Here is a 26,259-nt window from a genome sequence, read left to right as displayed (position 1 = left end):
TAGGCTGCGTGTGGTGGGGCGGGCACAGAGCAGACACGCATCTTTTGCAAACATCTTTATTAATCTTGTATAAAAATAAGGTCCATGGAGAGTTCCCGGAGCTAAGGGTGGAGCACGAGGTTGCACTTTATAAGTTACAGGCCAGGCTCCGGCTGAGGCTAAGTATGGCTATTAGGGGGTGAAGGGTGCTGCAAGCAGCATTTGGGGGAGCAGCCTGCGATGCTGCACCTCCACCACGCCCCTGCGCCCCCCCCCATCCCCACACCCACCACCTGGGGTGGGCCCATCTCAGAAGGTGGCAGCGCCAGAGGGGGTCGCCCAGGCCCAGCCGAGCTGAGGGCCACCTTCCTTGGCCATGGCTTGCCACACCCCATCCCCCACTGAGTCCATCAGCAGAAACTGAAGGCTAGAGCGAGAGATCCGAGGTGACCTGAAGGGGGGGTCCCGGGGGGCGCCGGCGAGCACTTCTGCGGCCTGTGTCTGAGCGGATGTAGGGCTGATTCCGCAGATCTGGCAGCCAGGAGGAGAGACACTTACCCTTCAGAAGTCTGCCCCTGGGCTAGGTCCACAGCTCCAGGGCACAGACCTCAGCACTGTAGGGGCCGTGTTTATGTTTACCAGACCCTGCTCAAGCACACCCCAGCCATGTGTGGTCCCAGGGAGGGCAGCATGACCCAAGCCCCCGAGGGCCCCCAGGGTTGTGGGCAGCTTCTGGGGTCAGAGGCCAGGCTACCCAGGTACCTGGGGGCTAGAGAGGGATCTCTTCTCCCAGGCTGGCCTCACAGAGGAGCCTAGATGTCCGCTTGCCGGTGCGGGCCGTGAAGGGCACCGTCTTGAGCACTGACGGTTAGGATGGAGGAGGAGGGAAAGAAAGGGAAAAAAGACAGAAAAAAAAGCAAGAGGCAGTGAGGCAGCCAGACCCCTAGGGTGGGGGAAGAGGGAGGACAGCATTAGAAGGACAGACAGAGGCCAGGCCAGGTCCAGCCAAAGCCTCACCTGTGATGATATCTTCTATGGCGCCATCACGGTCACTCTCATAGATAAGTGGCTCCTTCTGCTGCTTCCGCTTCAGCTCAGAGATGAGGTCCATCTGCTGCCGCCGGGCCTTGGGTGGTGATGGGGAGGAGGAGTTGGTAATGGAAGGTGTGTAGCTCTAGCTCCAGAATCCCCTCTCCCCAGGCTACCAAACCCTAGAATATCTGCCTGCCTGGTCCCCCACAGCAGGCTGGAGAAGAAAGAAGCCATTCCCATCCCAGGTTCCTGAAGTACCATCCTCACCTTGGGCAAGGTCTATTCATAGAAAGGAGGGTGTGGAAAGGGGCCAGATCTTTGGGATGAGGATCCCTGCAAAGTGCCGAGCTCAGACACAACTGCCTACCTTGGGTGCTGGGGCTTCCTCTTTGCCCGGGGCGTCGGCACCTGCCTCCTGGGCTACTGCTTCCTTCTTCCACTGTTCCACCTCCTGCTCAGCTTTCTGAGGGGCCAAAGTGGGTCTCCATGAGGGGAGTCTTATCCAACCCTCAGAGAGAAGTGTCCCCTACCCCTCGCACTGCCCAAGTGGAGAGGCCAAAATGCCCACCAGACACACATACCTTGTAGGCCTTGATGAAACGGCTAAAGAGGGAAAAGAACATGGAGGGGGATGTGGTCTTGGGGTTCTCTCCGAAGTACTCTACCACAGATTCGTAGGCCTCCTGTGGGCAACAGCCTGTGAGACCCACCAGCACCCACCCCCCAGGAGTTCTGTGTGCCTTTAAGACCCTGGCCACTTCATCTCTGGCCACTTCATCTCTGCTCTGCCAGGCAGGTGGACCCCCTGCCTCATCCCCGACTGTGTCCCTGACCCTCCTGGCCTACATCCCCCACCACGGCCTTATTCCCGGCCTACATCCCCCACCCCAGACTCCCCACCTTCAGCGCTCTTGGCCAGCCCTGGCCCACCTGAGCAGTCTTGCTGTCTGCCAGCAGTTTATCCATGGTGGGCGAGTTGGCCCTCAAGAACTCCTTGAGCACCATGCAGTCGTCCTGCCGCACAAACTCTCGCTGGGTCAACTCCAGGCCTCGCTGGAGGGAACGCACGTCCCCTAGGACGCTGTCCAAGGACACTGAGTGGGAGGGCAGGGCGGTATAGAGGCAGGGAATCAGAGAGGCCACATTCCCATGTCCCCTCCCCAGGGCGGAGCCCCTCACCCCACCCAAGGATGGGATACCTGCACCCCTACCTGACCCTGCCTTGTCCAAAAAGTGTAGGTCACTGTGGAAACCTGTGAGCTGTGGGTACTTCTCAGCAATGACCTTCACTAGGTAGTGCAACAGCGTCTGCTTGCGGTCGGTGGACTTCATCTCTAGCAGCTGCGTGCAGGCCAGTTGTAAGCCACAGGCCACCAGCTATTCCCCATCCCCCAGGCCAGGGAACCCCGCTTTGTGCCCCTCACCACATCCAGACTCTGGAGCCGGAAGCCATAGGCTGCTCCACGCTTGCTGCTGTTCATGTAGTTGCCAAAGGCCAGGACAATCTGGGAGAGGTAGGGGGAAGGAGTTCAGCAGGGTGGTGGGGCCCAGAGAACCCCCTGAAGTATGACCTGTGCAAATCAACGTGGCAAAGAGCAAGCCCCACATGCTCAGCCCGCTCAGCCCACACTGCATACCTCCTTGGACCTGTCAGGTCCATGGCCCATGTACATCACGTGTACATATCTGTGTGCCTGGCACACCCTTTTTTTTTTTTTTTTTTTAAGATTTTTTAAGTGATCTCTACACCCAACATGAGGCTCAAACCTACAACCCTGAGATCAAAAGTCTCATGCTCAGGGTGCCTGGCTAGCTCAGTTGGAGGATCATACAACTCTTAATCTTGGGGTCAGGAGTTCAAGCCCTATATTTGGTGCAGAGATTTCTAAATAAATATGAATAAACTTAAAAAAAAAAGTCACATAATAACTGAGCCAGCAAAATGCCCCCTAGCATACCTAATTTTGTCCTCTGCTATTCCTACCCAAAACTTCACTGCTGACCTCTCCTCAGCTGTGGTGTCACAGTCCGACAGCCATTTCTACTGGGTCCCAGATACTCCACCAGACTCCATTGGTTAGGTGCGGATGCTCTGCTAATCACACGGTGATCCCCAGAGAGGATCCCTCTCTCACAACCCAGAACAGGCAAGGAGTCATAGGTGGGCCCTACTTCCCAGACCCTTGCCCTGGGCTCTCACCTCCAGGATCTGGCGGAGTTTGTCAGAGGACTTGATGGACATTGAGGCTGCAATGATGGCATTCAGTTGCTGGGGGTGGGATTGGAGAGGCAAGATAAGTTTGGGGCAGGGTCGGGGGCAAGCCCGTGGGAGGCTCAAGGACTCCTAAATGCCCTCTGGGAGCCCAGGCTGCTGACTGCCTTCCGGCCTCCCCAACCTAGAGCACAGCGCCCTGCCTGCCCCGCCCACACCGCTCAGCCTGCCCCGCCCACACCGCTCAGCCTGCCCCGCCCACACCGCTCTGCCTGCCCCGCCCACACCGGCATGAGCAGCTGGACAGTATCCGGAAAATTGCCCAGGAAGGTGAGCGTGGCCATGCGCTCCGGCAGGCGCGGGATGCGGCTGAAGCGTAGCATAAAGCGGTCCTCCTCTGACAGCTCCTCCATGGGTCGCTGCTCCTGCTCGAAGCGGGTGATCAGGCTGCGCTCGTACTCCGTGGGCAGGAAGCGGGTCAGCAGTTCCAGGAAGTCCAGGCCAAGGGCCTGTAGGTCATACCTGGTGGAAGGTGGTGGAAGATCAGATAGTTATCCTTCTACACCCACCAGATCTGGAGGGTAGGACTACCACCTCCCCTCACTTCCTCCACTGAATGAGTGAACTTCAGTATTCGCTATCTGCCAACAGCTCCAAGGATCAAGAGGTAGGACTCAGGGAAGCTGGGAGCTGCGAAGCCTGAGGTCCCTGTCATACATCAGTGACAGAAGCCCAGCTGTAAATGCCTGGGCCTGAGTGCCCACGGCTGGGCAAGGAGGCAGGGAGGAAATGGGAATGTCTCAGTCTGGGCATGACTCACAATATGGCCTCAGGTTTTTGGGCCTGAAAATGAGAAGCGATTCCCAGCTCTACCCCCTGACCAGGGTTAGCATGAAGCTTGATGGCCTCTGCCTCATAGCTGGGACTCTTTTACCAGATGCCTGATGACCCTGGCCTAGCGAAGGGGCTGGGCTACTCACAAGCACAGGGCAGAGGTACTCACATCTCGATGGCCTGGCAGATGCGGTCAGCCCCCAGGTTGCCCTTGCGCAAGGTGATGGCCAGGTTCTTGGCCCGGTTGGCCTCGATGAGAGTGGCCTTGCTGGGGGCCTTCTGGGCTGCCTTACCCTTGAGAGCACTGAGGTCCAGGCTGGGACCTTGGGACTTAGTCTTGAACTGTTCCTCAAAGTCACTCATGTCTAGCTCCTGAGGGCACAGGGAGAGAGGAGGTGGAGCTAGTCGGGCTGGGGTCTGATACCTTCCTGGCTGACCCACCTTTCCAGCCCTGACCACACCACCCACAGAGAAACAAACCAGTAACCCGGCTTGACCAGAGGCCCTGATGGGAGATACACAGGAAGAGCAGCACCTGACCCTGGGGACCCAGACTCCAAGCCCTTACAGCTGAAGGAAGAACTGAATTGCCAGGGCTAAAAAGGGGAAAGGGAAGGGCATTCCAGGCAGAAGGAACAGCATGAGCAATGGCTGGAGGCAAGAGAACACATCCTTTTTGGAAAGTTAAAAGCAGAATTAGGCTAGAGGCGCCTGACTTTGGCTCAGGTCATGATCTCAGGGTTCTGAGACTGAGCCACATGTTGGGCTCCATGCTAAACTTGGAGCCTGCTTAGGATTCTCTGTCTCCTTCTGTCCCCCTCACCCTACCCCACCCGGCTTTCTCTGAGATTAAAAAAGAGTTGAAGCCCTGGTTTTCTGTGTGGGTGGTGAGAAAGAAGCTTAAAAGGAAGAGAGAGAGGCCAGACGTGCCCTCAAACAGTGAGGGGAAAAAAAGAAAACAGTGAGGGAGTTAGGAAAGCCTCCTGGGGAGTCCAGATATACTGCCTATCAGATACACTAATCCAGTTTAGCTTAACACCCATCCCCAGCCTCCATGCCCTCATCTGTACAAAGGGGTAGAGGAGATGACCTAGCACGATCCAGGCAAGTCCCCTCCTCCCCTGGCACCCACACTGGAAGCTAGGCAGGGCGTACTCACCTGCAGCACCTTCTCATCATTGAGCTCAGTGAAGACGGTGCCTGTGATCTGGCTGGGTTTCAGGGCCACCCAGTTTAGGAGTGGCATTCTGAACTTGGTCTGTATTGGTTTCTTGGCCTTTACTCCTGGGACATAGATGGAGTGGTGAGTGCTAGGGAGATGAGGGGGGCGGTGGCTGGAGAGACCCAGGGCCCAGAGAAGCCTGACAGGACAGGCAGAAGGCAAAAGGAGGCCCCCATACACAGGGTCCTGGAGGACACTGAGGTCGGGGCACCTCCATATCTCCCCCCAGCCCTGGACGTTCCACTCACCCGGGCCCATCTCTGGGCCGGACCCTCCAGGAGCATCAGAGGGACCTCCTGGAGGCGGTGGAGGCGGCGGAGGCACTGGTCCATCTGCACCGGGAGGCAGCGGTGGCGGCGGGGGTGGGGGCGGCAAGCCTCCCGGCAGCGGTGGGGGCGGGGGCGGGGGATCCGAGCTGCCAGGGATGGGTGAGGCCAGTGGGGGTGCTGAAGGCGGGGCTTCCTGCTGGGAGGAGGAGCTGGGAAGTGGGGGCGGTGGTGGTGGTGGTGGTGGTGGCGGCGGGGGTGCTGCTCCAGGAGCCGGCTCTGCCGAAGGTAGGAGATCTGAGCCTGGAGAGAACCCAGAACCCAAGAGAGGGGAAAGGGGGTGTCAAGTTCGGGGCCTGGGTGGTCTGCCCCCACCCCCTCCCCACACATGCGCACTGGGCCCACGCCTACCGTCCCACCGCCACCTGACCACGCCCACAACCCCGAGCCTACCTCTGCCTGCTCTCTCCGCAGAGACGTCCCGGGCTCCCCTTCCAGACCCTGGTTCCCCTGCTCCCACCCCGCCCAGCCTGAAGCTCCTGCGCACCTGGGCTGGGTGAGCCGGTGGGCACTCCTGAGGTGGGCACTCCTGGAGGAGTCAGGGCGTCATTGCCGCTCGGAGTTGCCACGGCGACGGGAAGGATCTCAATGGAGACGGCATCCCCGGGCCCCCGCAGGATGCGGATTAACCCCTTCTCCTCCAGCTCCTCCACCTTCAGCTCTAAGGCCGAGGGCCGCGCCGGCACGGAGGTAGGCACTTTCTCGGGCTCAGGAGGACGCCTGGAGGCGCCCATGGGGGTCGACTCGCTGAAGCGCTCCTGCGAGCCCCGGGGGAGGGGTCAGTGCCTACCAGCAGGCCGGGCTCAGAGCCCCACCCTGCGGCCGCGGTAGGGGAGGTGTCCCTGCAGAAGCCCCCGCGGGTCGGCTCCGGGAAGCCGGGCCCCAGCCTCACCCTCAGGGTCTCCAACTCCTTCCGAGCCTGGCTTAGCTGCTTTTCCAGCTCGGCGATCTTGGCCATGGATTCGTTCTCCGCGTCCCGAAGCTTCTCCGTCAGCTGTGGCACAGCACATGGTGAGCTCCCACCCGCCGCTGGGCACTGGCGCCGCCGCTGAGGGGGCGGCAGCAGGCAGGCCTGCCTCCGGGGCTGGGGGAGGCTTCCGGATGCGCTTATTAGCACAGGGTGCCTGGCGGGTGGGCTAAGCCTGGAGCCGGAGCCAAGGAGGTGAGATCCTGAGGGCACTGACGTTCTCTCCGGAGGAGGAACCAAGGCACCGCTGAGGAGGGAGGCGGGCGGAGAGGGGCACCGGGCACCTCGTTACACCCAAGCCAGGTTTGGGCTCTGAGCGCAGGGAGAGGAGGCGCCTGCCTTCCTCCGAGGTCCAGCGCCCAGCGAACGCTCATTGAGAAAGACACCACAGGATTCAAGATTTGGATTCAGGTCTAGGTCAGGGGCCCGGCAGACGATAACCCCCTATTCCCACGATAACCCCCTATTCCCACCCAGAACCAATGCCTGAGCCCAGTGGGGGGTGGGAGGGGCAGGTTCAGGAGCAGCTCTCACCAGGGCCACCTGCTCCTGCAGCTCCTCCATGTGCTCCAGCACAGCATTCTTGGTCTCAGTGTCCTCCAGCAGCGCACCCACATCAAAAACATTATCCAAGTACGCTTGAATCTGTACCAGCAGCTTGTCACTCTCTGTGAGCCGGAGCCTCTGTCCCCCAGACAGAAAGAGCAGGGTGGGGCCCAATGTAAGGGGTCTTTCCAGTACACACCCCCACCATCAGCATGAGATGGGGCCCGAGCCCCAGCCCACTTTTTTTTATTTTTTATTGTTATAATTCACATGCCATAAAATTCATTATCTTAAAGCATATAATTCAGTAGCTTGTACTATATTTACAAGGCTGTGTGACCATCACTGCTGTCTTATTCCAGAACATTTTCATCCCTCTAGAAGAACCCCTGTACCTGTTAGCAGTCATTCCCTATTCTCTCCTCCCCCAACTGCTGGCAACTGCCAATCTACCTTCTGCCTCTGTGGACTTACCTCTTCTGGACATTCATATAAAGGAATCACGCGGTATTTAGATTTTTGTGTCTGGTTTCTTTCACTTAGCAAAATGCTCTTGAGGTTTATCCACATGGTAGCAGGTACCAGTACTTCATTCCTTTATATGGCTGACTAATATCCCCTTGTATGGTTGTATCACTCCAGCCAGCTTTTCACCTTTTGGCCTCTAGAAAGCCAGTCCCAAATGTCCTGCTCCTCCAAGAAGCCCCCCAAAGGAATCAGGGGACCTGCAGCTTCTCTGCTCAGGCTGGACCAGGAAGCACCAAGACCCTCGGTCTACCTTCCCCAGGGTAAGGAACTCCCCTATGACCTGGGTCCATCCAACATGAGCCAGCTCCCACTTTGGCCCCATATCTCTGTGCTCCCCATTGTGTGCTTGAGTCAGAACCTGTCTGAGAATGATGCTCCCAAAGCCAGACCCGGGGTGACCTAGAGCCTGTTCCAATGCCTGCAAGAATAGCTCCAGGGACAGTGGGCCTATTAAGTGGCAGAAAATGTCCTGCCTCATTCTGTTTATAGAGTCATCATTACCTTTATGAGTCTCTTGTTTTATAGATGGAAAAAAATGAGACTCCGAGAGAAGAAGAAACCTATCCAAAGTCGCATGGGCTTAGAAGCAGAGTCGGGATTTGAACCAGACCTGCCTGACCTCAATACCCAGGTTACTAACCACACAGCCCTACTCTGCAGCTGACGAGTGGTTAAGTCCCAGTGAGGGAGATGCAGGGAGTCCCAGTGAGAGGGATGCAGGGCTCACCTCCAAGTACAAGTCCAGGCCCAGGTGGGTGAACTCATATTGCAGGAAGACACGGAAGTTCATGTTCTCCACAGAGTGTACCACGATATTGATGAATTGCATGCAGGCCACCTGGGGAGCAGAGCCCATGGGCAGGTCTCTGGGCGGGAGTGCTGCATACCTTCTGTGCCCCATATACTCCCAAGTCTCTTCTCTTCCCCATTTCTCACTCCATTAACCCAGCTTTGTCCCTACCCATACTCTGCTCCCCCAACCCCCTCCCTCCAGCTTCCCTATCTCTGACATCCACCCTTCCCCCACCCCCAAACCACTCAGTCCTCACAATTCACAGGAGCAGAGCCCAGAAGCCAGATACCCCAGCCCCCTGGCTGCTCCTTACACTGAAGGTGGCCAGGCCCAGCCTGGGCTCCCGAGCTCACCATGAAATCAATGTTGCTGTCTTCTTTCTGGAAATACTCCATCAGCTTCTCGAAGCGGTGCTGCTCCCCACACACCTGGGTGGGGAGAATGGCTGTCACTAGGGCCCAGTGACATACCTCCTAAGCCATTTGTAGCCACCACCTTTGTGCTTCTACAGGCTCCTCCACATTAAATCTGAGTCAGGCCATGTCGCTCTTCCACTCAAAACCTCCCCTCCCCTCCCTCTCCATCTCCCCCAGCCCTCCCTTCACTTACTACACTGGCCACACTGGTATCCTGGCACCTTCCCACCCCAGGGCCTTTGCACCTGCTGTTCCAGCTGCCTGCTGTTCCTGCTCTTAGTCAAGATTGCCACCACACCAAGCCTCTCACTTCCTTCACAGGCTTGCTCAAACTTCACCATCTCCATGAAGCTTCCCTGACCACCCTGCAACCCATTTCTCTTGTCCCTCCAGCGGCCTGGACTCAGTCTTCAGAGTGTTCACCATTTCAGACACACAACCTGCTCATTTTGTATACTGTATATTATTATCTGCCCTCCCTTGCCTTCTTTGTTTCTTTTGCTCACTGATGTATCCCAAGTGCTCAGTCTGTGCCTGATACATAGTAGGCACTCAACAAGTATTCATGAAAGAAATTAATGACCATATCCCACCCCTATGCATCATATTCTTATGCATCTACTTAGCCAGAGTCAGCAGACATGTATATATGCAACTCTGAGATGCATGGACCAAGTACACTTTGGATCTGGCCAGGCTGAGGGTCAGAGGTTCAGCAGACCTCCATAGTTGTCCCTATCACCCCAGACAGTGCCCTTATATGACCTAGCACCTTCCCTCCAAAGCTTCCCCATCCCAGATTATCTTCACCCTGTGCTCCCCAAATGCCCACCCAACACTCCCAGCTGTCCCCAGAAGAGGCCACAATTGCCAGCAACAGGCCTGCAAGCAGCACTAGAGAACAAGCACATGTTTGGGGTGGGGGGACTTCAGTACCTCCTTGAAGTTGTCAAAGGCCGCAAGGATGATATCATGCCCTCCCCGCACCAGACACACAGCTGCCAGTAGCTCCAGCACCAGAGCCTTGGTTCTAGGGACAGAAGGGCCAGTTTATTCCTTGAAAGCAGGCCCCTCAACAAGGGTGGGTGTGGGTCTGGCTGGGGGAGAACAGGGCAGCTGATGGGGAATAGGGGTGGAATAAGCCTGGTCAGTAGTCCTGAGAACTGGGGACCAGAGTAGGCAAGGGGTGAAGTGGCAGGATAATCTAGATGTGGAGAAAGGGGAGGGGCCCGGACCTCACCTTGGGTTCTTGTTGTTGAGGCTCAAAGCAATCTCATTGACACAGGCTGGGTGGGTCATGACAAGGCTGAAGCCAGACTGGGGATAGAAAGGAAAGGTCAGCTCCTCCAGGCAGACACCCAGGACTGCCAGCACTGCTAGCAGTGCCATTGTATTCTGGTCTCTCACTGTCTTCAAGCTTGGGAAGTTCTTTATACCCAACTATAGCCTTTTCTGTGGCTGCCAAAGCCTGGCCCCCATTTTTAAATAACTTTGTTCAAAAGCCAGTGTCAGGATTCAGCACCTCGGACACAGTGAGCCCTCAAAGGTCTGCTAAGTGAAGGAGCACTTGCCCCACCAGCCACTCCTCCAAACAAAGTAACCCAGAGCTGCTCTCCATGAGGGTGCTGTGTCCAGCCTTCCTTGGTGGGTGTGCCTAGGTCCCCACATTAGTCCCCACCAAAGCTTGGAAGTCACCATGGAAATGCTCTCCACAAGGTGGCGCTCACAGCCCCATGGGCTTCTCTTCCATCTTGGAAGGCCAACTCTGAACTCAGACTCCCTTGGTTCATGCCCCCAGTCATGTCCAGGGTACTCCAGAGGACCTGACCGGGAAGGGACAGAAATCTGGGCTTCCCTTCATGACTCAGTAGCCTCAAGACCCTCAATGGCCCCCATCCCCAGGGTTCTCCAATGGGGAACAGGGTCAGGGGACAGTCAGTCCCTGAACCTCAGCGGCGTAGACAGCTCCCAGTGAGGACAGGCCCAGCTCCCCAGGTCCCCCAGTGCCTTGTCCCCACTGACCAACCTGGTAGTTCATGATGGCACGCAAGCACATGATGCACACATGGACGTCATCCTTCTGGCTAACAATGCGAGAATTCCTCAGGGTCTTCCTGCTGTGGGCAGGGGTCAGCCTGGGTGGAGGAGGGAGGGGGAAGCTGGGATTAGAGTCCGACTCCCGGCTTCCCACCCCCACCCCACCCTCAGAAGGCACATTTGGAACATTAGGCCACTGATTCCCATCCACACAACCCAAGAGGCCAGCTGAGGGCAGGAAGGCTTCCTTGGTCCCTAGGCCTTGGGCCTGGCATGCTGCAAGGGAGTACGGAGAGGGTCAGGAAGGCAAAGACCCTTAACAGCAACTTGGCATCAAAAGGGTTGCTGTGTTGTGGTAGAGGCCCAAAGAGGGAAAACCACCAAAGCTTGGAAGTCACCACGGAAATGCTCTCCACAAGGTGGCGCTCACAGCCCCATGGGCTTCTCTTCCATCTTGGAAGGCCAACTCTGAACTCAGACTCCTTGGTTCAAACACCAGCTCACCGCTTCTGAGGCAAGTTTACATGTGCCTCAGTTTCCTCACTTGTAAAATAGGAATAGTAATAATAGTACCTTCCTGATCGGGTTTTGGGGACTATGAAATGAGCTTCGAACATTGTCTGATACATAGTAAGTGCTATGAGTGTCCCTGATAATTCTTTGCTAGAAAATATGGGATTTTTTTTTCATTGTGGCAGAACTGCCAATCAGGATTTCCACATCAGTGCCTCTTGACAATTTTATCACATTTCCAACAACACTGGGAAGCCCCACCTCCTCCTTCCATCTGCCACATCGTCCGTCTCCTGTCATTGCTCAAATATGCCTGAGTCTTTGTTCATGCTGTTCCTTCCACCTGGAATACCCCTCCTTGTCCCCATCACTGCCTGTAAAGCCTGTATCCATCTGTGAGACATAGATGCTATCTCTTCTAGAAAACCTTCCTGATGCCCCAGGAAGTAGCCACCTCCCCTTTCAGAGCTCCCAGTCACACCTCCATGATAGCCTGTCATACATTGTCCCCTTCTAGACCAAGGGCTCCCCAGGGCAGGGTGATCTGTCTCCTGAGCACCTGCCACCATGCCTGATGCATAGGAAACGCTAAAAAAAATCTGTTAAATGAATGAATGAATGAATGAATGAATGAGCAAACAAAAAAAACATACTGCAAGAGTTTTGGGCTTAATATGAAGTTGGTCCCTTAGACCAAAGTGGGAAGGATGGAAGCCAGGGACCATGTGAGGTCCAGGGGTGTCTCCTTCTCTCTCCCCGCCTCCCAGCAGGATGTCCTGCATTAGGGTGGGGTGGCCTATCCGCAGCAGGTGAACCCAGGGGTGTCAACTGAACACCCTACCCCACCCCCACCCAGGGAGCCAACCAGGCATGCACCTGCCCCCAGGTGGCTACGTACCGGGGAGAGGGGGGGCACCTGGAGGCCGCACAGGAAAGAAGAGGGGGTTAGACAGGTACCAGGGAGGTCTTACCAACCCAGAAACACCATCCTCATCCCAGACCCACCCAGATTCCAGTTTCTAGATGCCATCCCTGGAAGGCTTCTTAGCACATCCATCTCCCAAGCCCTGCTTGAGGCCCTTACAGTGATCCTCAATGCCAGGCTGCCCCCTTCCACCACCCCCTGGTGCCTGGGGTAGGGCTGGGAGGGTGCAGCGGTCTAGGGGTGATGGGACCCACATACTTGATGGTCAGGTGGCGACTCTTGGGCTGTGGAGGCAAGGACGAGGGAGGACCCTTGCTGAGATCTTCCACCGACTGCTCCAGCGGCTTGCTTTTCTCTGAGCCAGGGACCCCATTGTCCGTACTCTCCATGTCATACCTGCAGGGGTTCAAGTGGGGTTGAAGGCCAATGCTGCAGGAGCACTTTAGGGAGGGGCAGGGGAAACTGAGGTACCATGCTAGTCAGAGGAGGGGGCCAGGGAATGACGGGACAGACAAGTAAGCCACCCAGGTCCCAGCTGGCCATCCCAGGCCACGTCCCTCTCTATCCGTGCAGGTCCTTAGAAAGGGGCATCACCCACTGTGAAGGGTGTGGTGTGTGTGAGCCCAGGGTGGATGCGGCCAGAGGAGTGGATGACAGGGAAATGTGGACCAGGGCTCTGAGGAGCAGCATGAGGGCTGGGGCAGGGGGCTTACGTGACGGAGCACTGGGCAAAGGCCAGGTACTCGAGGAGCACATCCAGGCCACGATTCTCCTCATTGAGGAACTCCTCCACCCACCTGCAGGGCACAGGGCTCCCTGAGTTCCAGCCAGTGGGGAGGTCCTGCCCAGAGTGGGCCCAGAACAGGCACAGCCAGGGCTCCAGGGCTGGCCTTCCCCTGGCAGGACACCAGCCAGCCCCAACCTCAGAAGAGCCAGTGGCACTAGAGGATGCCAGGGGGCTCAAGCAGGATCCAGAGCCCCACTGTGCCTTGAGGTGTGAGCAGAGGGTAGGCGGAGAGGAGGCAGGGAAGCTGCACTGGACAGCCAACCCAGAAGTGGCCCACGGGCACAGCCTATGCATGGGGGTTGGGGGGCAGGGAGGTGACAGCGGAGTAGCAAGAGGAAGCCCCAGGAACTACCTGGAGGCAGAACTCCCCCAGGCTCCAAAATGGAAATCTGAGCCCTTGCTCACCCAATGTGGTTTGTCCTCAGGGAGATCTCCAGCTCCCGCAGCACCTGTGTGGACTCCTGAACTCGCCTCTTAAACTGGGGACCAAGAACAGGAGAGTCTGGTGGGTGAAGCCTGGGGCCTCCCACAGTCCTGCTGAGCCCTGAGGCAGCAGCCAGCAGCCCCTGCCCTCCCCCTACGACTGGCCTTTCACGCTCAGCCTCCCCCACCACCTCCACACACCTGCCTGCAGGATAAGCATTCTCAGGCTCTGCGTAGCCCCATACACACAGACATGTGGCATACACACATACACGCACACGCACACAGCCAGCCACAGGGCACATGCACATTCATATATGAAGACCCTGGCCATGTACACACACATATGCATCCATACACAAGCACCCTGGATACACAGATAAGACACCATGCATTCATACGTGGACACATGAGGTACACACACACACACACACACACCCCACACCTATACATGAACCCAAGGGCACACAACCATATGTGGATACAAAAGTACATAGTATACATACATATCCACACACGGCCACACAGTGTGCACACACGCACGCACACACACAGTACAGTACACACAAGCAGACCTGTGGAAGCACACGCAGGGATGCAGAGGTGCCTGCCCAGGGCCCTCTCAGTCCCCTGGAAACATATACACACACTCATACACAAGCCCACCAAAGAGTTTATTCACATGGTTACTCTGGCTGCCCAGAGCTTAGAAGGGGTGGTGGTGGGGCAGAGAAAAAGGGGGAGACATATACCCCCAAGTTAGACATCCAGTCCGCTGCTACCTTTCGGCTGACCCCACCCGTTTCCACGTAGCTTCTCAGCTTCTGGATGTAGGCCGCTGGAGGGTTCTTGACCTGAAACCGCTCCTGGGAAAATGGAACAGGGTGTCCAGGGAACCAGCCAGAGCTACCTCAGGCTGAAGGACCAGCCCTCGCCCCGGAATCCCTTTCTCAGCTCTGACCCCAGGTCCTAGGCTATCTTAAGACCCCTCTGAAATACCAAAGATCTAACCAAGTCACCTGCCAGGCCACTTTAAAAGACCCGAGTCCTGGACCTCTGCTCCCCACTATGGCCTCACAAGCCACAGCCCTAGCACAGTCCTGAGGGGTAGTTTGGAGGTATCACTTCTACCCCACACCCCACCCTGGTGGCGGGGGCAGGGGGGGTTGAGTAGAGGGTCTCAGACCTGCCAGTAGGTGGCACCTTCCCAGCTCCCCTGCCCTCCCCAGGCTGCACACCTATCCACCCTGGATCACACACCTGCCTTCCCCGGGTCACACACCTGCCCACCCTGGGCCACACACTAGCCCCGAGCTGCACTGGAAGGTACCTGTGCATGTGTTTGCTCATCTTCCGTGCTCAACAGAGCAACCCCTAACTCCCCTGCCTCCCCCAGGACTCCGATAGCCACTCACACAGAGAAGCAGGGGCCATATCAGAGGGCCCTACCCAGAGGAGCTCCCATCCTTCCCAACCCAGATCCCTCAGCTATGCCCAGCCACCCTCCTCAACATCCCACTTCTCCCAGGCCTCTGAGCCCCCAACCTGAAATGCCAGGTCAAGTAGCAGGGATCCCTACCACAGCCCCAAAGCCTCTAAAAGCAGCTCACCGCCCTCCCTCCACGGCCCAGCCTTTACCCCCCCCAGACTCCTGCACAGCCGGCTCATCCCATTCTGGTCCATTAGCAAGAGTCAAAGGCCCAGCCTTGGCTCCCAGGGGAGGCTCCTTGCTCCCCAACTCCCCACCCCCAGCCTCCCTCCCTCACTGAATCACTGCAGCAGCCAGGCCCCACCCTGGCCCAGCACTGGGAGAGGGGTCTTCCTTGCTACCACGGACAGCAGCCCTAGAAGCTGCAGAGACAGGGCACCCAGTGGGCCATGAAGGTGGCAAACCCAGGTGCCTAACTAAGCACCAGGAGACAAGGATTCTGGTTCTTGCTCTGCCGCTTGGTTACTGGTTACCTTCGGGTGGTTGCTTGGTTGACAGTAGCTCCTCTGAGGCCAAGGAAAAGAAAGACAGGGACCCTGCCCCTTCCTTCACACCTCCCATGAAGTCAAAGATGCCCCCTCTTCCCCAGTCCAGAGCAGGAGGGTCAACAGAGGCTGCTCCAAAAAGCTTAGCAAGGAGGGTGGTGACACGCCCCAGCTGCATTGGCCAGCACCCTGCACTAGCCCCTGCCAGCTCTGCCGAGGGCAGACCCAGCCCTGCCAGGGACTCATAAGGTCCCTGGGGAGGCCCATGTCCACGAGATGGAGATCCTAGAGTCTTGAAGATACCCCTAGCCCCCTCTGCAGGTGCTACACAGGCCTCTGGCAGGGTCCCCTCTCCTGCCGGCCCTAGCCTGGCCAGGGCAGGGCACCCTGATGCCAGAAGGGGCCTGGTACCTACCTGGTCACAAATGAGCTCCCACTTCTTCTCATTGTCATACTGGCTCAGCAGCTGCACTTTGTCCGGCGGCAAGTTCATGCAGTTCTGGGGGAAGGGAGGACAAGGTCAAGACTCTGAGCCCGAGCCCAGTGTGAGGGGCAAGACATGGGCATTTTCAGAGAAGCCACAAGGGGTCAGCTCCCTAGGAGACCTGTCATACACATGACACCTGTCACCCTCTCACCTGGGAGATAAGCGTCAGCTGATGAGAAAACTGAGGCCCAAAGGTAGAGCACCTTGGCCTAGGCCCCAAAGCTAGAAAGTGACACTGGGATTTGACTCGGAGTCAGCCTGACCCCGGGGCCTGGGCTCTGTCATCCATACACCACCTCCCTGACACATCTGCCATGATGGTAAGAGCGTGGGTTCTCAACCTAACTTCCTGGGGCCTCTGGCTCCTCTGGACTCACTTCCCCACGTGCAATGAGGGGGTATCATCTCTTCTTCCATTTGGGTGGGAAGCTAACAGGATCCACCTCCAGCCAGGCCCAAGTGCAGCCAGGCTCGGACTGGACCCCCTTCTTGCATGCCCCCAAACACCACGTGGACTATCACTGTAGCCTAGGGCACCAGTGTCTCACAAACACCAGAAAACCTCTTGCAAGCATGGCAATGGCAATCTCCTCCTCATCCCTCCCTTGCCCCATCCCTCCTCATTACTTCTGGAAGGAGGAGACCGGGACAAGCCAAGGGAACTTTTCAGGCAGGGAATTCCAAGCAGGTGCGTCATGGCTGCAGGGGCCAGGGGGATTCCTGGGGAAGGTCACCCAGCCACAGGAACTGGGGACAGCCGCTGACATGCTAGGTCTGTGGTGCTGGTAGCCCAGGCTGGGACTCCCCTCAAGAGCTAAGAAAGGTCAGCATCGTTCTGCCTGGTCCTCCTCCCCCTCACAGGGCAGTTATAGGGTCCTGCCCAGTGCTGCTCGCACACGGGGATCCCTGCCCCCCTCCCCGAACTCGACTTGTCTTCCTGATAGACACAGTAGATGATGCCAGTCTACCCCAATTCGGCAAACCTCAGGTCAAAAGAAGATCTACTATGTGTTAGGCCCCAAAAGACAGTTCTTGCCCTCAAGGAGTTCCATCCCTGCTGGGGACGTGGGAGTGCCCAGGGATCCCCAGCCCAGAGTCAAAAGGCCCCTGTCACCAGCTCTGGAGGCTCAGTCTACAAGTCCTCAGTCACATGAGCCTGAAAGGAGGCCACAGCTGGAGCACAGAGGGGCCACACCCACCCAAGGCTCCTCAGCCAGCTTCCTCTCTGGGGTGCTGGGCCTAGTTCTGGGGCTCTGGCCAGACCTCACCCCAAAAAAATCACTGCCTTGGGTCAGTCCCAGACAACAGGAAGCTGGGTGCTCTCAGCCCCCATTGCCCAAGCTTTCCGGCTAGAGCCCCACTTGAGAGGTGAAACTGGCTACCCACCAGGCCCCCCAGGCCAGCTGGCAATGGGGCTACGTCATTCTTCTCCCCATTGTGAAAGCTAGCCCCTGGATTAAGGAAACCGCTGCTGTCTCCTCTGCTGCACTCCCCCAAGCTGCCAATAGCCAGCCCGGCTCGTGCCACCACAGGCCAGACTGCCCAGGCAGGGCCCTTGGAACTGGGGTAAGGCCTCCATTGGACCTGGACCATTCTCGATCCCTGTCTCCCTCTCCCTCTCTCTCTCTCTCTCTCTCTCTCTCTCTCTCTCTCTCTCTCGCTGTCTCGCTGTCTCACGGTCTCTCTCTCTCCTTGTTCTCTCCTGCTCCATCCTCATCCCACAGAGACGGGGGGTGGGGGGTGGCACGGGGCAGAGGGGGGAAGGCCAGGGCAAAGTAGGAAGTGGGGAGGCAGCCAATGCCAGGGAAACTGAGCGCTGGCCAACACAGGAGAGAGGCTGTGGCGGGGAAGGAGAGTGAGGAGTGAGGGGGATGGCTGAGCCCCAGCAACTGAGCCTTCCAGGAGACAGCTGCTTCCTAACATGGGTCTTCCTGGGGCCTCACTGACCCCAGGGCCCTGTCTGGCTCCCTGAACAGCCCCAGTGGCACTTCTAGAAGCAGCAACTAATCATAATAATGACCCCCCACAGATGGGGTACCCGCCATCTCTGCCTGGACGCTCACCACGCCTGGCACCGCGCTGAGCCCTCCACTCGGGGGACTGCCCCAATCACCCCAACCAGCACCAGCAGTCCCATCATACAGGTGCAAGTACAGATTAATGACCTGCCCAAGGTTACAGAGCCCGGAAGCAGGGAGCCAGACTGGCTTTGAGCCCAGCGCTGACTCTGAACCCACTCCCACGGGCCACCCCACAGTTATTACTGGGGAGGGGGCAGCCTCTGCTGTGGGGTCCATCATCCCAACAGCGGTGGAGGGAGGGCACTCCTCCGCCCCTTCCCCACCTGGGTGTGCTCAAGCCCCGGGGCTGCGCCAGCCTGCCAGACAGGCTAAATTTAGGCTCAGAAATCAGAAATAGCTCTGACAGCGCTGAGCGCTAATTAGCAGCTGTTCCTCCGCTGTGCCCACCGATGAGCCAGGGACCCTAAGGAGCGAGGGAGGAAGCAGAGAATGCCACTCACCCAGGGTGGAGTGACGTGCTCCCGGAAACCAGGACCACAGGCCCAGGGTCCCCAGCAAGGGGGTGGCAGCAGGGGGACAAGCAGCAGGTGGGCTGGCGGGGCCCAAATAGGCGAGTCCAGGTGAGGGGAGGAGAAACACTTGCCTCCTGGGAGGGGACATGGCTGGAGGAAGAAGCTGCGCTGGCTTCAAGGGACCCAGCTTCTGAGCCCACCTAGCCAACTGTCTCCCAAACCCCTCAGCCTCCTTCTCCATAAAACAGGCACACTTCCCCCCTCTGCCTTGCAGCTCTCAGAGCTCCTGGAAATACCCAGCAAGAAGCTGTGTTTTGATGTAATAATACTCTTCAGTGATGCACACTGTGAAGAGGCATTTCACAGATTGGGAGTTGGGGGGAGCCCACTGAAGACCCCAAGGTGAGGGATGAGGTGATGAGCAGAAGTGTGTAAGACATCCAGATAACATGGACCGGTCTCTGAGGCCAAAAATGAGCTGACCTTTCAGCCCCCCATTCCCAGCTGCCCTCGATGCTCTGGGTCAGAGGAAGAGGGGAAAAGATCCATCTTTGAGAGTGTGGCCAAGAAAAGGAGCTGATTCCCCAATCTTTCTATTAGAACATGTGGGGATCATTCTCCGTCCCTGCCCCTACCTCTCCAGGCACAAGAGGAACCTCTTGCCTTGCTCACCCAAGACCAGCCCCTTGCAAGCACAGCCTGACCCACTCTCTCCCAAATGCTGATATCTGGAGAGGTGTCCCTGGAGGCAGAGGGGCTCCAGTCTGTATTTGGACACAGCCACACCCTCTGGTTTCACTTTCAGCTTAAGCTCAGACTATGTCCCAACCCACCTGCCCACCCTCTCCTCATGACATCTGGTCCTTTGAGTCCCCAGATGCCCTTAAACTAGAGTTCCAAGCCCAGGCTCAGACCAGCCCTATGGGGGCTCCACAGCCTGATGAGCCCAGAAGCCAGGAGGTGTCCCCCACTTCCCCATCCTTCCCTCTTCCACCCACCTTTCCATGGCCTCAACCTTTGGGGGCGGGGTGTGTGTGTGTGTGTGTGTGTGTGTGTGTGTGTGTTTAAGATTTTATTTATTTGTTCATGAGAAACACAGAGAGACACAGGCAGAGGGAGAAGCATGCTCCTTGCAGGGAACCCAATGCGGGACTGGATCCTCAGACTGGGATCACTCCCTGAGCTGAAGACAGATGCTCAACCACTGAGCCGCCAGGCATCCCTCAACCTTGGTTTTAGAGCTTTCAGTGTATCTCCAAAAACAATAAACTTTTTCCACGTTTTAAAATTCCAGTATATAGGTTTTTCTGGGGCTGCCATAGGCAATCCCAGACTTAGAGGAGGGTCTGGGGTGACTGGCCCTGGGATTAGGAGCTAAGAACCCCCAAAAGCTCACAGCTTCTCCCCTCGGGGTGGAATGGTACCCATGGCAGGGACAAGGACAAGCCAGGTGGAAGCCAGGGCAGCAGGCACTGCCCATTCAATCCACAATGGTTGGGGAATTACAGTAACAATGATAGATATTCCCCAAACGTTCACTCTGCGTTAAGTGCAATTCCTAGTGCTTTTTATCTACTGACTAATTTAAACCTCATAAAAGGGACATCTGGGTGGCTCAGAGGTTAAGCATCTGCCTTCGGCCCAAGGCATGATCCTGGAGTCCCAGGATCGAGTCCCACATCAGGATCCCTGCATGGAGTCTGCTTCTCCCTCTGCCTGTGTCTCTGTCTCTCTCTCATGAATAAATAAATAAAATCTTTAAAAATTTAAAAAAACTCAAAAAGAAGCTTACACAGTAAACACTATTGTGATCCCCATTTCACAAATGGGAAACTGAGGCACAGAGCAAGTAAGTCACTTGCCCAAGCTGACCTGGCTGGCAAGCAGGTGAGAAGACTCAGTTTCCTTGGAAGAAAGAGCACTGGAGACAGGGAAAAATGTAGGTCCTAAGCCCCCAGGGGTCTTCTGCAGACAGCCTGGCCCCAGTACCCCCGTCTGAGGAACCAGGAACAGCCAGCCCCATTTCCTGCCACCCAGCACCCTACGCTTCCTGTTGTTGCCCACACCGAGCTCTTACTCACTGGGGAACCCCCCCCCAGTACACCGTCTCTCAGAGGGAAGTGGAGGCCTCCCCACCCCCTCCCCATGTGCACACAGCTACCGTTAGCACCACTGCCCCACCCTCCAGGAGAGGTGGGCCCTCCCTCTGGTGGTTTCCGGCCAAGGCAGTTTTCGGTCTAGGCCTCGCTGTTGCTGACCTGCGTGATGGCAGCGAAGGCAGCCTGGCCTATGAGGGCTGAAGTTGGTAACCTTGGTTGGTCTCGGTAACGGAGATGGGAAGAGGGGAAAGGCACAGTCTGGAGGGCCTAGAAGGCCTCCGGTATGCAGAGGATCCTATCCACTCCCAACATCATCCCCTTCCTCACAGTCGGGGAGAGTTTCTGGAGCACTTGCTCTATGTCAGGGCAAACTCAATCTTTCCACAATCCTAGGAGGCCAGCATATGCCGGTAGCATTCTCTCTCTACATGTGGGGAAAATTGAAGTTCAGAGAGGTTAAGGAGCTTGCTCAAGGTCACACAGGTAATAAGTGGCAAAGACAAAACCCAATTCCCACAACAGAATGACCCCGAAGCTCAGGAAGCTACTCTGCCTTTCCCATTAATAACCCTTGCCCCTCCCAGAGGCAGGCAGGCCTGAGCCACCTTCCAGGGCTCCATGTTCCCAGGAAAAATGCAGAGGTAGCCCCCAGAGCAGCCCCACCTGCTCCTGCCCATCTCACCCAGGTCCTTGCCAATTGGCCCCAGATGTCCCTGTGAATCATGCCTACCACATCCCTGGGTTTCCGGGGTCAGCACGTGCCAGCCCTGCCTGCTAAGAATGTCAACCCACAGTTCCTGCCCAGCCCAACATCTGCCCACATGGCCACGGCACCATTGAGATCCTCCATGTAAGACACCCCACCCCAGAGATAAGAGGTACAGGGCCTGAGTGCCCCTACAGCTACATGTCCCCAACTTCATCTGTCTCATCCCAGAGAAGGGCACTGGCCAACAGAATGGAGTCTACCTCTGCTCTTCAGGGAAGGGGTCCAGATGAAAGCAGGACTCCCAGGATCTGACCTCCCCATATAGCCTCACCAAATGTCTACATCCCTGGGCACATGCTGAGGGCCACCCAGGGTGCAAGGCCCATTGGGCAAACTCGTCTCCAGCTGGTTTGGCCTCCGCGTGGATCAGCATCACTCTCAGCCTCGAGCACCACATCCAGGCAACTTCCCCTAGTCCTCGAGTCCCAAGGTTACAGGCTCCTCCCTGACCAGACAGATCAGAGGTGTCCTACGCTCAGCCGCTGTAAGCATGGAACTTCTGGAAGGCCAGGAAAGAGTGCCTTGTTCATCCCAAGCGCCAACCCTTATAGGGAAAAGTCTACAAGGGAGACACAAGCCTTGGGCATGGCATAGGAGAGGCGAGAGCGTGGAGCCTGGCAGGCTAGTTTTCCCACCATGACAGCAGGCCCATGTCGCTGGGCAGCCATCGCTCCTCTGCTGTTGCTAAGGCAGCAGTAGGAAACCCTGGCTCAACCTGCTTTCTTCCCACCTCCATTTTAAGCAGGGGCACCTGTCTCTCTCACAGCCTCCTTGGAATGGTAGCCCCCACCACCCACCCTTGCATGGCAGAAAGGCCACTATAGGAAAAGGGGGAGCAGGCTCCCTCTCCTACCTGGCTGTGGGCCTTGGTGGGGGTGCTCTCCACCCACAGGATGGGTCCCACAGCCAGGAGCCAAGGACTGGTTTTGGGTCTCAGGATCCTATTCCCCACCAGGAACCAAAGGGCTGAGATTAAGCAAAAGGAAGAGGGGCGCCTGGGTGGCTCAGCCGGTTACATGTCTGCCTTCCACTCAGGTGGTGATCTCAGGGTCCTGGGATGGAGCCCTACATTGGGCTCCCTGCTCAGCGGGGGAGTCTGCTTCTCCCTCTCTCCAGCCCCCACTCATGCTTTCTCTGGCTATCTCTGTCTCTGTCAAATAAATAAATAAAATCTTTTTTAAAAAGAATAGCAAAAGGAAGGGCTTCCCTGGGGCCATGTGACAACATCTGAAGGGGCTATGCTTTTCCCATCAAGAATCAGAGATTCCTGGGGGTGGGGGGCCCATCACTCTCAGCAGTCTGAGGCTCTTCTCCTCTTAGACATTCACTACAGACAGGACTCCCCTCTGGCCAGGAGGCAGTGCTGATGGAGGCACGCCCTGCGATACTGGTTGCCAGGCCTGTGGGTTTAGCCAAAGACGTAGCCCAGGCAGCTGCAGGCAGGGGCCAAAGCTGTCATGCCAGGGCGGGGCTCATGTCCCTGTTGGTGGGGAGGGAGGGGAGCCAGGTTCTTGGCTGAGCGACCTTGGATGGGGTGTGTTCTGCTCACATAGGACAAGGGACAGGCTGATCCCTCCCAGAAAGAAGGCCAAGAGTAGAAACACACTGGGGTTTCTGTGGGCTAGGGTGGAAAGCTGAGCCCCAATGGGTGCTGCTGCCCTAGATTTCTACCTAACTCCCCCCTAAGACCCAGCTCGGGCCCTCTGCCTTGCATGCCCCGGTACTCAGGGACTCCCAGTGGTGGTTAGTATCAGACTCAGCCAATCAGAGCTAAGGCCAAAACACAAGCAGGGCAATCAAGAAGTACACATGCATCAAAACCTCACCATTTGACTTTTGGATTTCCCACTGGTCTGAATTATTCACACAGCTCCTCCCCATTAGAATGTGTTTAACTGGGGCCGGTACTTCACCCTGCCAGTCTGTCACACCCCTGTCCACAGACACACAGTTGTGGGGAAAGACAGACTCATATCCCCCACCATCAGCCTGGCCAGAGTCCAGGGATCCACCACCAACTCAGGCTCCCCAGATGGCCCCCCAGAGACCAACTTTCCTCATTCTGCCCCTCCCCCACCTGCTCAGCTCAGCTTTGCCAGGCCATGGGTTTGAGGAAGGGAAAGCAGGTGGACAGATGGGGGTAATCAGCACCTGGCCAGGTGTGAGGTGTCCCTCAGAGTCTCTCCCTCTCCCCTAATCAAGCAAGGTGCCTTCAAAAGGATAGACCAGACCTCACCCCACCCAAAACTCCTCCAAACCCCTCCTAGTCTTCCTTCTGGGAGGGGGCAGCCAAGATTTCTAGGAACTCTTATGAGGGGCCATGCAGAGGATCTGGCAGGTACAGTCCAATGACCGGCAAGGGAGGGGAAATGATGCCAAGGAGGTGGAGGGGACAAAGAATTGAGCACTGCCACCAGCCAGGCTTGCTCTACTGCCTGTGCCTCCCCTGGGCCTTCACCCTCAGACCTGCAGTGCCAGCCTGCTTAGACTCGGAAGTGCCCCCGGGAAAAAGCACGGCCTCATTCGCCTGTCATCCAGAGTCCAGCAAGGGAGCTGACAGCAGACAGGCCACCAGGCAATTAGAGAAGGGAGCCTGGGACGGGGCTGATGTAGGGAGAGGGAAGTGAAAATGAGTGGCCCTTCCCCCTCCCTACTTCTGCCTCCCACCGAGTCTTGGGGAGCCCTGATTTTGCTCTAGAGCCCCTCCCCAAACACATCCTGACTGCTTCCAGGCTCAGCCGCAGCTGATGGCTCTCTGCCCAGGGGCCAAGTCTCCAAGACCCCCCCCCCCATTCCTCCAGCAGGTGATAGTGGGGAAGGGAGGGGGTGCTCCCAGACTTTTGCACCATACCAAGCCAGAGTGGACCAACCCATCCCGACCCTCCTAACCTTAATCCCTTCAGTGGGCTGGAGGATATGCCCCAGATAATAACCCACAGACAATCTCTCCTGGACATGTAGTGGGTGAGAAACAGACACTCCCCTCCGTCTGCATGATCCGAGAACCCAGCTCCCAGCAGCCCAGGCACCATCGAATTAGGAGCAAACACCTAAATGCAGTCTCCAGCTCCCAGGACATGAAAATGTAACCCTTCCACCTTGGCCCCGAGACACTAGCAGATGCTCCTGACCGCCCGGTGGGTGGGCCTCATGCAGTGCGGAAGGGGCTGCTCCAGGACCCCTTTTTGCGTGCTGGGCTCCCAACTTCCTGCAGGACATTTTCGTTGAGACCTTTAGACCCAGGAGCGCTGGGGAAGGGGGTGTCTCGGGGAGGCAGACCCGGCGACTGCAGAACAAAGTTTTGGGGGGAGAGTGCTAAGTCACTCCGAGAAGAAGCCACTGTCATTCCCACGTCCTGTAGGGGCGGCCACCGGGCCGGGGATCTCCAAGCGGTACCCGAGCCCCCGGGGCGGGGACGCGTGCCGAGCCCCTGCCGCCCCCCGCCCGCGCCCCGCGCGCGCCGGGCCGCACTCACCAGAACCCGGTTGAACCTCTCCTCCAGCTCCCCGGCCGCGGGCATCGGCTGCTTGGGCGCCGCGGGCTGCTTGGGGGACGGCGCGGCGGGGCCCGCGGGCTGCTCCGCGCTGCCGGCCGCGTTGCCCATGGTGGTCCCCACCCAGTCGGCCAGGCGCCTCCAGCCTCGGAAATCCAGCTTTCCGGGGCGCGGGGGACGCGGCTCGGGGCCTGGGGGGCGAGCAGGGCAGCGGCGGCGGCGGCGGCGGCGGCGGCGGGGGCGCGGGCTCGCTCGGCGGCGCTCGGCTCAGCGGCGCGCGAGGGCCGGGGCGCGGCGTCCCATCGGGGCGGCCCCGTCCGAGGAGCGGGCGGCGAGCTGCGGGGTGGGGGGAGGAAGTCAGGCTGCAGCCGCCGGGGCCAGAGGGCTGGGCCGGGGGCAGGAAGCTGCGGCGCGGGCTCCCCCCTCGGCGATTTTCGAACTTCTGCTGTCGCTCCCCGAGCGCGCAAACCGCATTTCGCCGCCGCCGCGACGCACCCGGCCCCCGGGGGGCGGGCTGGAGGGGGGGGCGGGCGCGGGCCGCGGGCCGGGGGTCCGCCGCAGCCATGGCGCGGCCCGGAGGGGGCCGCCGCCCCGCTTCACCTGCCGCAGGGGGGGCGGCGGGCGCCGCTTCACCTGCCGGAGCGGGAGGCGGCCGGGGCGAGGCAGAGGCGGCGGCGCGCGCGGCGGCGCCTCCGGGTCCTAGAACCGCATGCTCCCGCTCTCCCGGAGCAGGGGATCGGCGGGGTCGGGGTGAGGCGGGGTGAGGCGAGGCGGGGCGGGGCGGGGAGGGGTGGGGGTCAGGCCCGGGGGTCCGGAGGGGCCGACCTCCTTGGCGACGACTGCCAGCGGCTGCGAGCGCGGCTTGGGGACCCATGACCGTGCGGCGCTGGGGCGCAAGGTCTGGGTCTCCCTCTCGGATTCCCGACAGAGAAGGTGGGAACCCCCTTCCAGGCCCCCCACCCCTTGTTTCTGTCCTCCTCCTCCGCGAAGCTGAGGACCAGAGGGAACCATCTGCAAATGAGAACCCCAAAGCAGGGCGTGGGGGGGCGTCGCAGATCCAGGCCAGCGGAGACCCCCGCGACCTGTCTCCCCCGCCGGACCAACTCTGTGCGCGCCTGCCGACATCCCCAGGGTGGGAGAATGGGGGCGCCTGTGGAAAAAAGACAAGGTGCAAGAATCTGGAGACCCCCGGGGCGGTCTCAAGGAGAAGCTCGGGGTTGGGGAACAGAAGATTAAAGCCAACATCCAGGCTGAGAGAGGACCAGGCACCGCAGAGGAGGGGAAAAAAACATATCTCCTTGACGCTATCACCTCCAGGGACATAGGGTGGCCTCACCTTGGCGAATAATAACCTCGGAAGGCTA

General features: G+C 58.2%; 1 protein-coding gene and 1 long non-coding RNA gene across 12 annotated transcripts; one reads left to right on the top strand and one right to left on the bottom strand.

Moving 5' to 3' along the window:
- Positions 1 to 42: 42 nt before the first annotated feature.
- Positions 43 to 25,037, bottom strand: FMNL1 (formin like 1). 8 transcript variants are annotated; one of them, XM_072780918.1, is made up of 28 exons: positions 24,878 to 25,037; positions 15,930 to 16,013; positions 14,293 to 14,406; positions 13,523 to 13,596; positions 13,044 to 13,127; positions 12,589 to 12,726; positions 12,304 to 12,321; positions 10,882 to 10,990; positions 10,096 to 10,172; positions 9,792 to 9,885; positions 8,793 to 8,867; positions 8,374 to 8,484; positions 7,107 to 7,256; positions 6,498 to 6,599; positions 6,093 to 6,363; positions 5,528 to 5,848; positions 5,217 to 5,341; positions 4,227 to 4,429; positions 3,511 to 3,745; positions 3,212 to 3,280; positions 2,436 to 2,516; positions 2,223 to 2,352; positions 1,942 to 2,105; positions 1,593 to 1,694; positions 1,379 to 1,474; positions 997 to 1,105; positions 742 to 840; positions 43 to 510 (listed from the first exon to the last, which is right to left on the bottom strand). In XM_072780918.1, exons 1-27 carry the CDS (start codon positions 25,004 to 25,006, stop codon positions 749 to 751), a joined length of 3,357 nt encoding a protein of 1,118 aa, XP_072637019.1. In that variant the 5' UTR covers positions 25,007 to 25,037; the 3' UTR covers positions 43 to 510; positions 742 to 748. The 8 variants fall into 8 exon arrangements, with proteins under 8 accessions (XP_072637019.1, XP_072637018.1, XP_072637025.1 ...); XM_072780917.1 differs by lacking the exon at positions 742 to 840 and having other exon boundaries at positions 24,878 to 25,036; XM_072780924.1 differs by lacking the exon at positions 12,304 to 12,321 and having other exon boundaries at positions 24,878 to 25,036.
- LOC140606888 (uncharacterized) lies at positions 5,789 to 22,657 on the top strand. 4 transcript variants are annotated; one of them, XR_012009096.1, is made up of 6 exons: positions 5,789 to 6,295; positions 6,546 to 6,616; positions 7,787 to 7,906; positions 9,177 to 17,567; positions 18,031 to 18,936; positions 19,634 to 22,657. It is a non-coding gene; the product is annotated as an uncharacterized lncRNA (long non-coding RNA). The 4 variants fall into 4 exon arrangements; XR_012009095.1 differs by having other exon boundaries at positions 19,626 to 22,657; XR_012009097.1 differs by lacking the exon at positions 19,634 to 22,657 and having other exon boundaries at positions 18,031 to 18,145; positions 18,809 to 19,619.
- Positions 25,038 to 26,259: the final 1,222 nt, after the last annotated feature.

The sequence above is a fragment of the Canis lupus genome, chromosome 16, assembly GCF_048164855.1.
Source record: "Canis lupus baileyi chromosome 16, mCanLup2.hap1, whole genome shotgun sequence".
Taxonomy (NCBI): Eukaryota; Metazoa; Chordata; class Mammalia; order Carnivora; family Canidae; genus Canis; species Canis lupus.
Note: the sequence above shows the minus strand (reverse complement) of the source record. Positions and strands in the feature narration are given on the sequence as shown.

Bases quoted from the DNA above. Each gene is read 5' to 3' on its own strand.
- FMNL1 (XM_072780917.1), bottom strand. From the start codon at position 25,006: ATGGGCAACGCGGCCGGCAGCGCGGAGCAGCCCGCGGGCCCCGCCGCG. The intron at 13,597-14,292 runs GTATATGTCTCC...CTTGGTCCCCAG, and splicing joins ACTGGATGTCTAACTTGGGG to TTTAAGAGGCGAGTTCAGGA. The intron at 2,106-2,222 runs GTAGGGGTGCAG...CCTCCCACTCAG, and splicing joins TTTGGACAAGGCAGGGTCAG to TGTCCTTGGACAGCGTCCTA.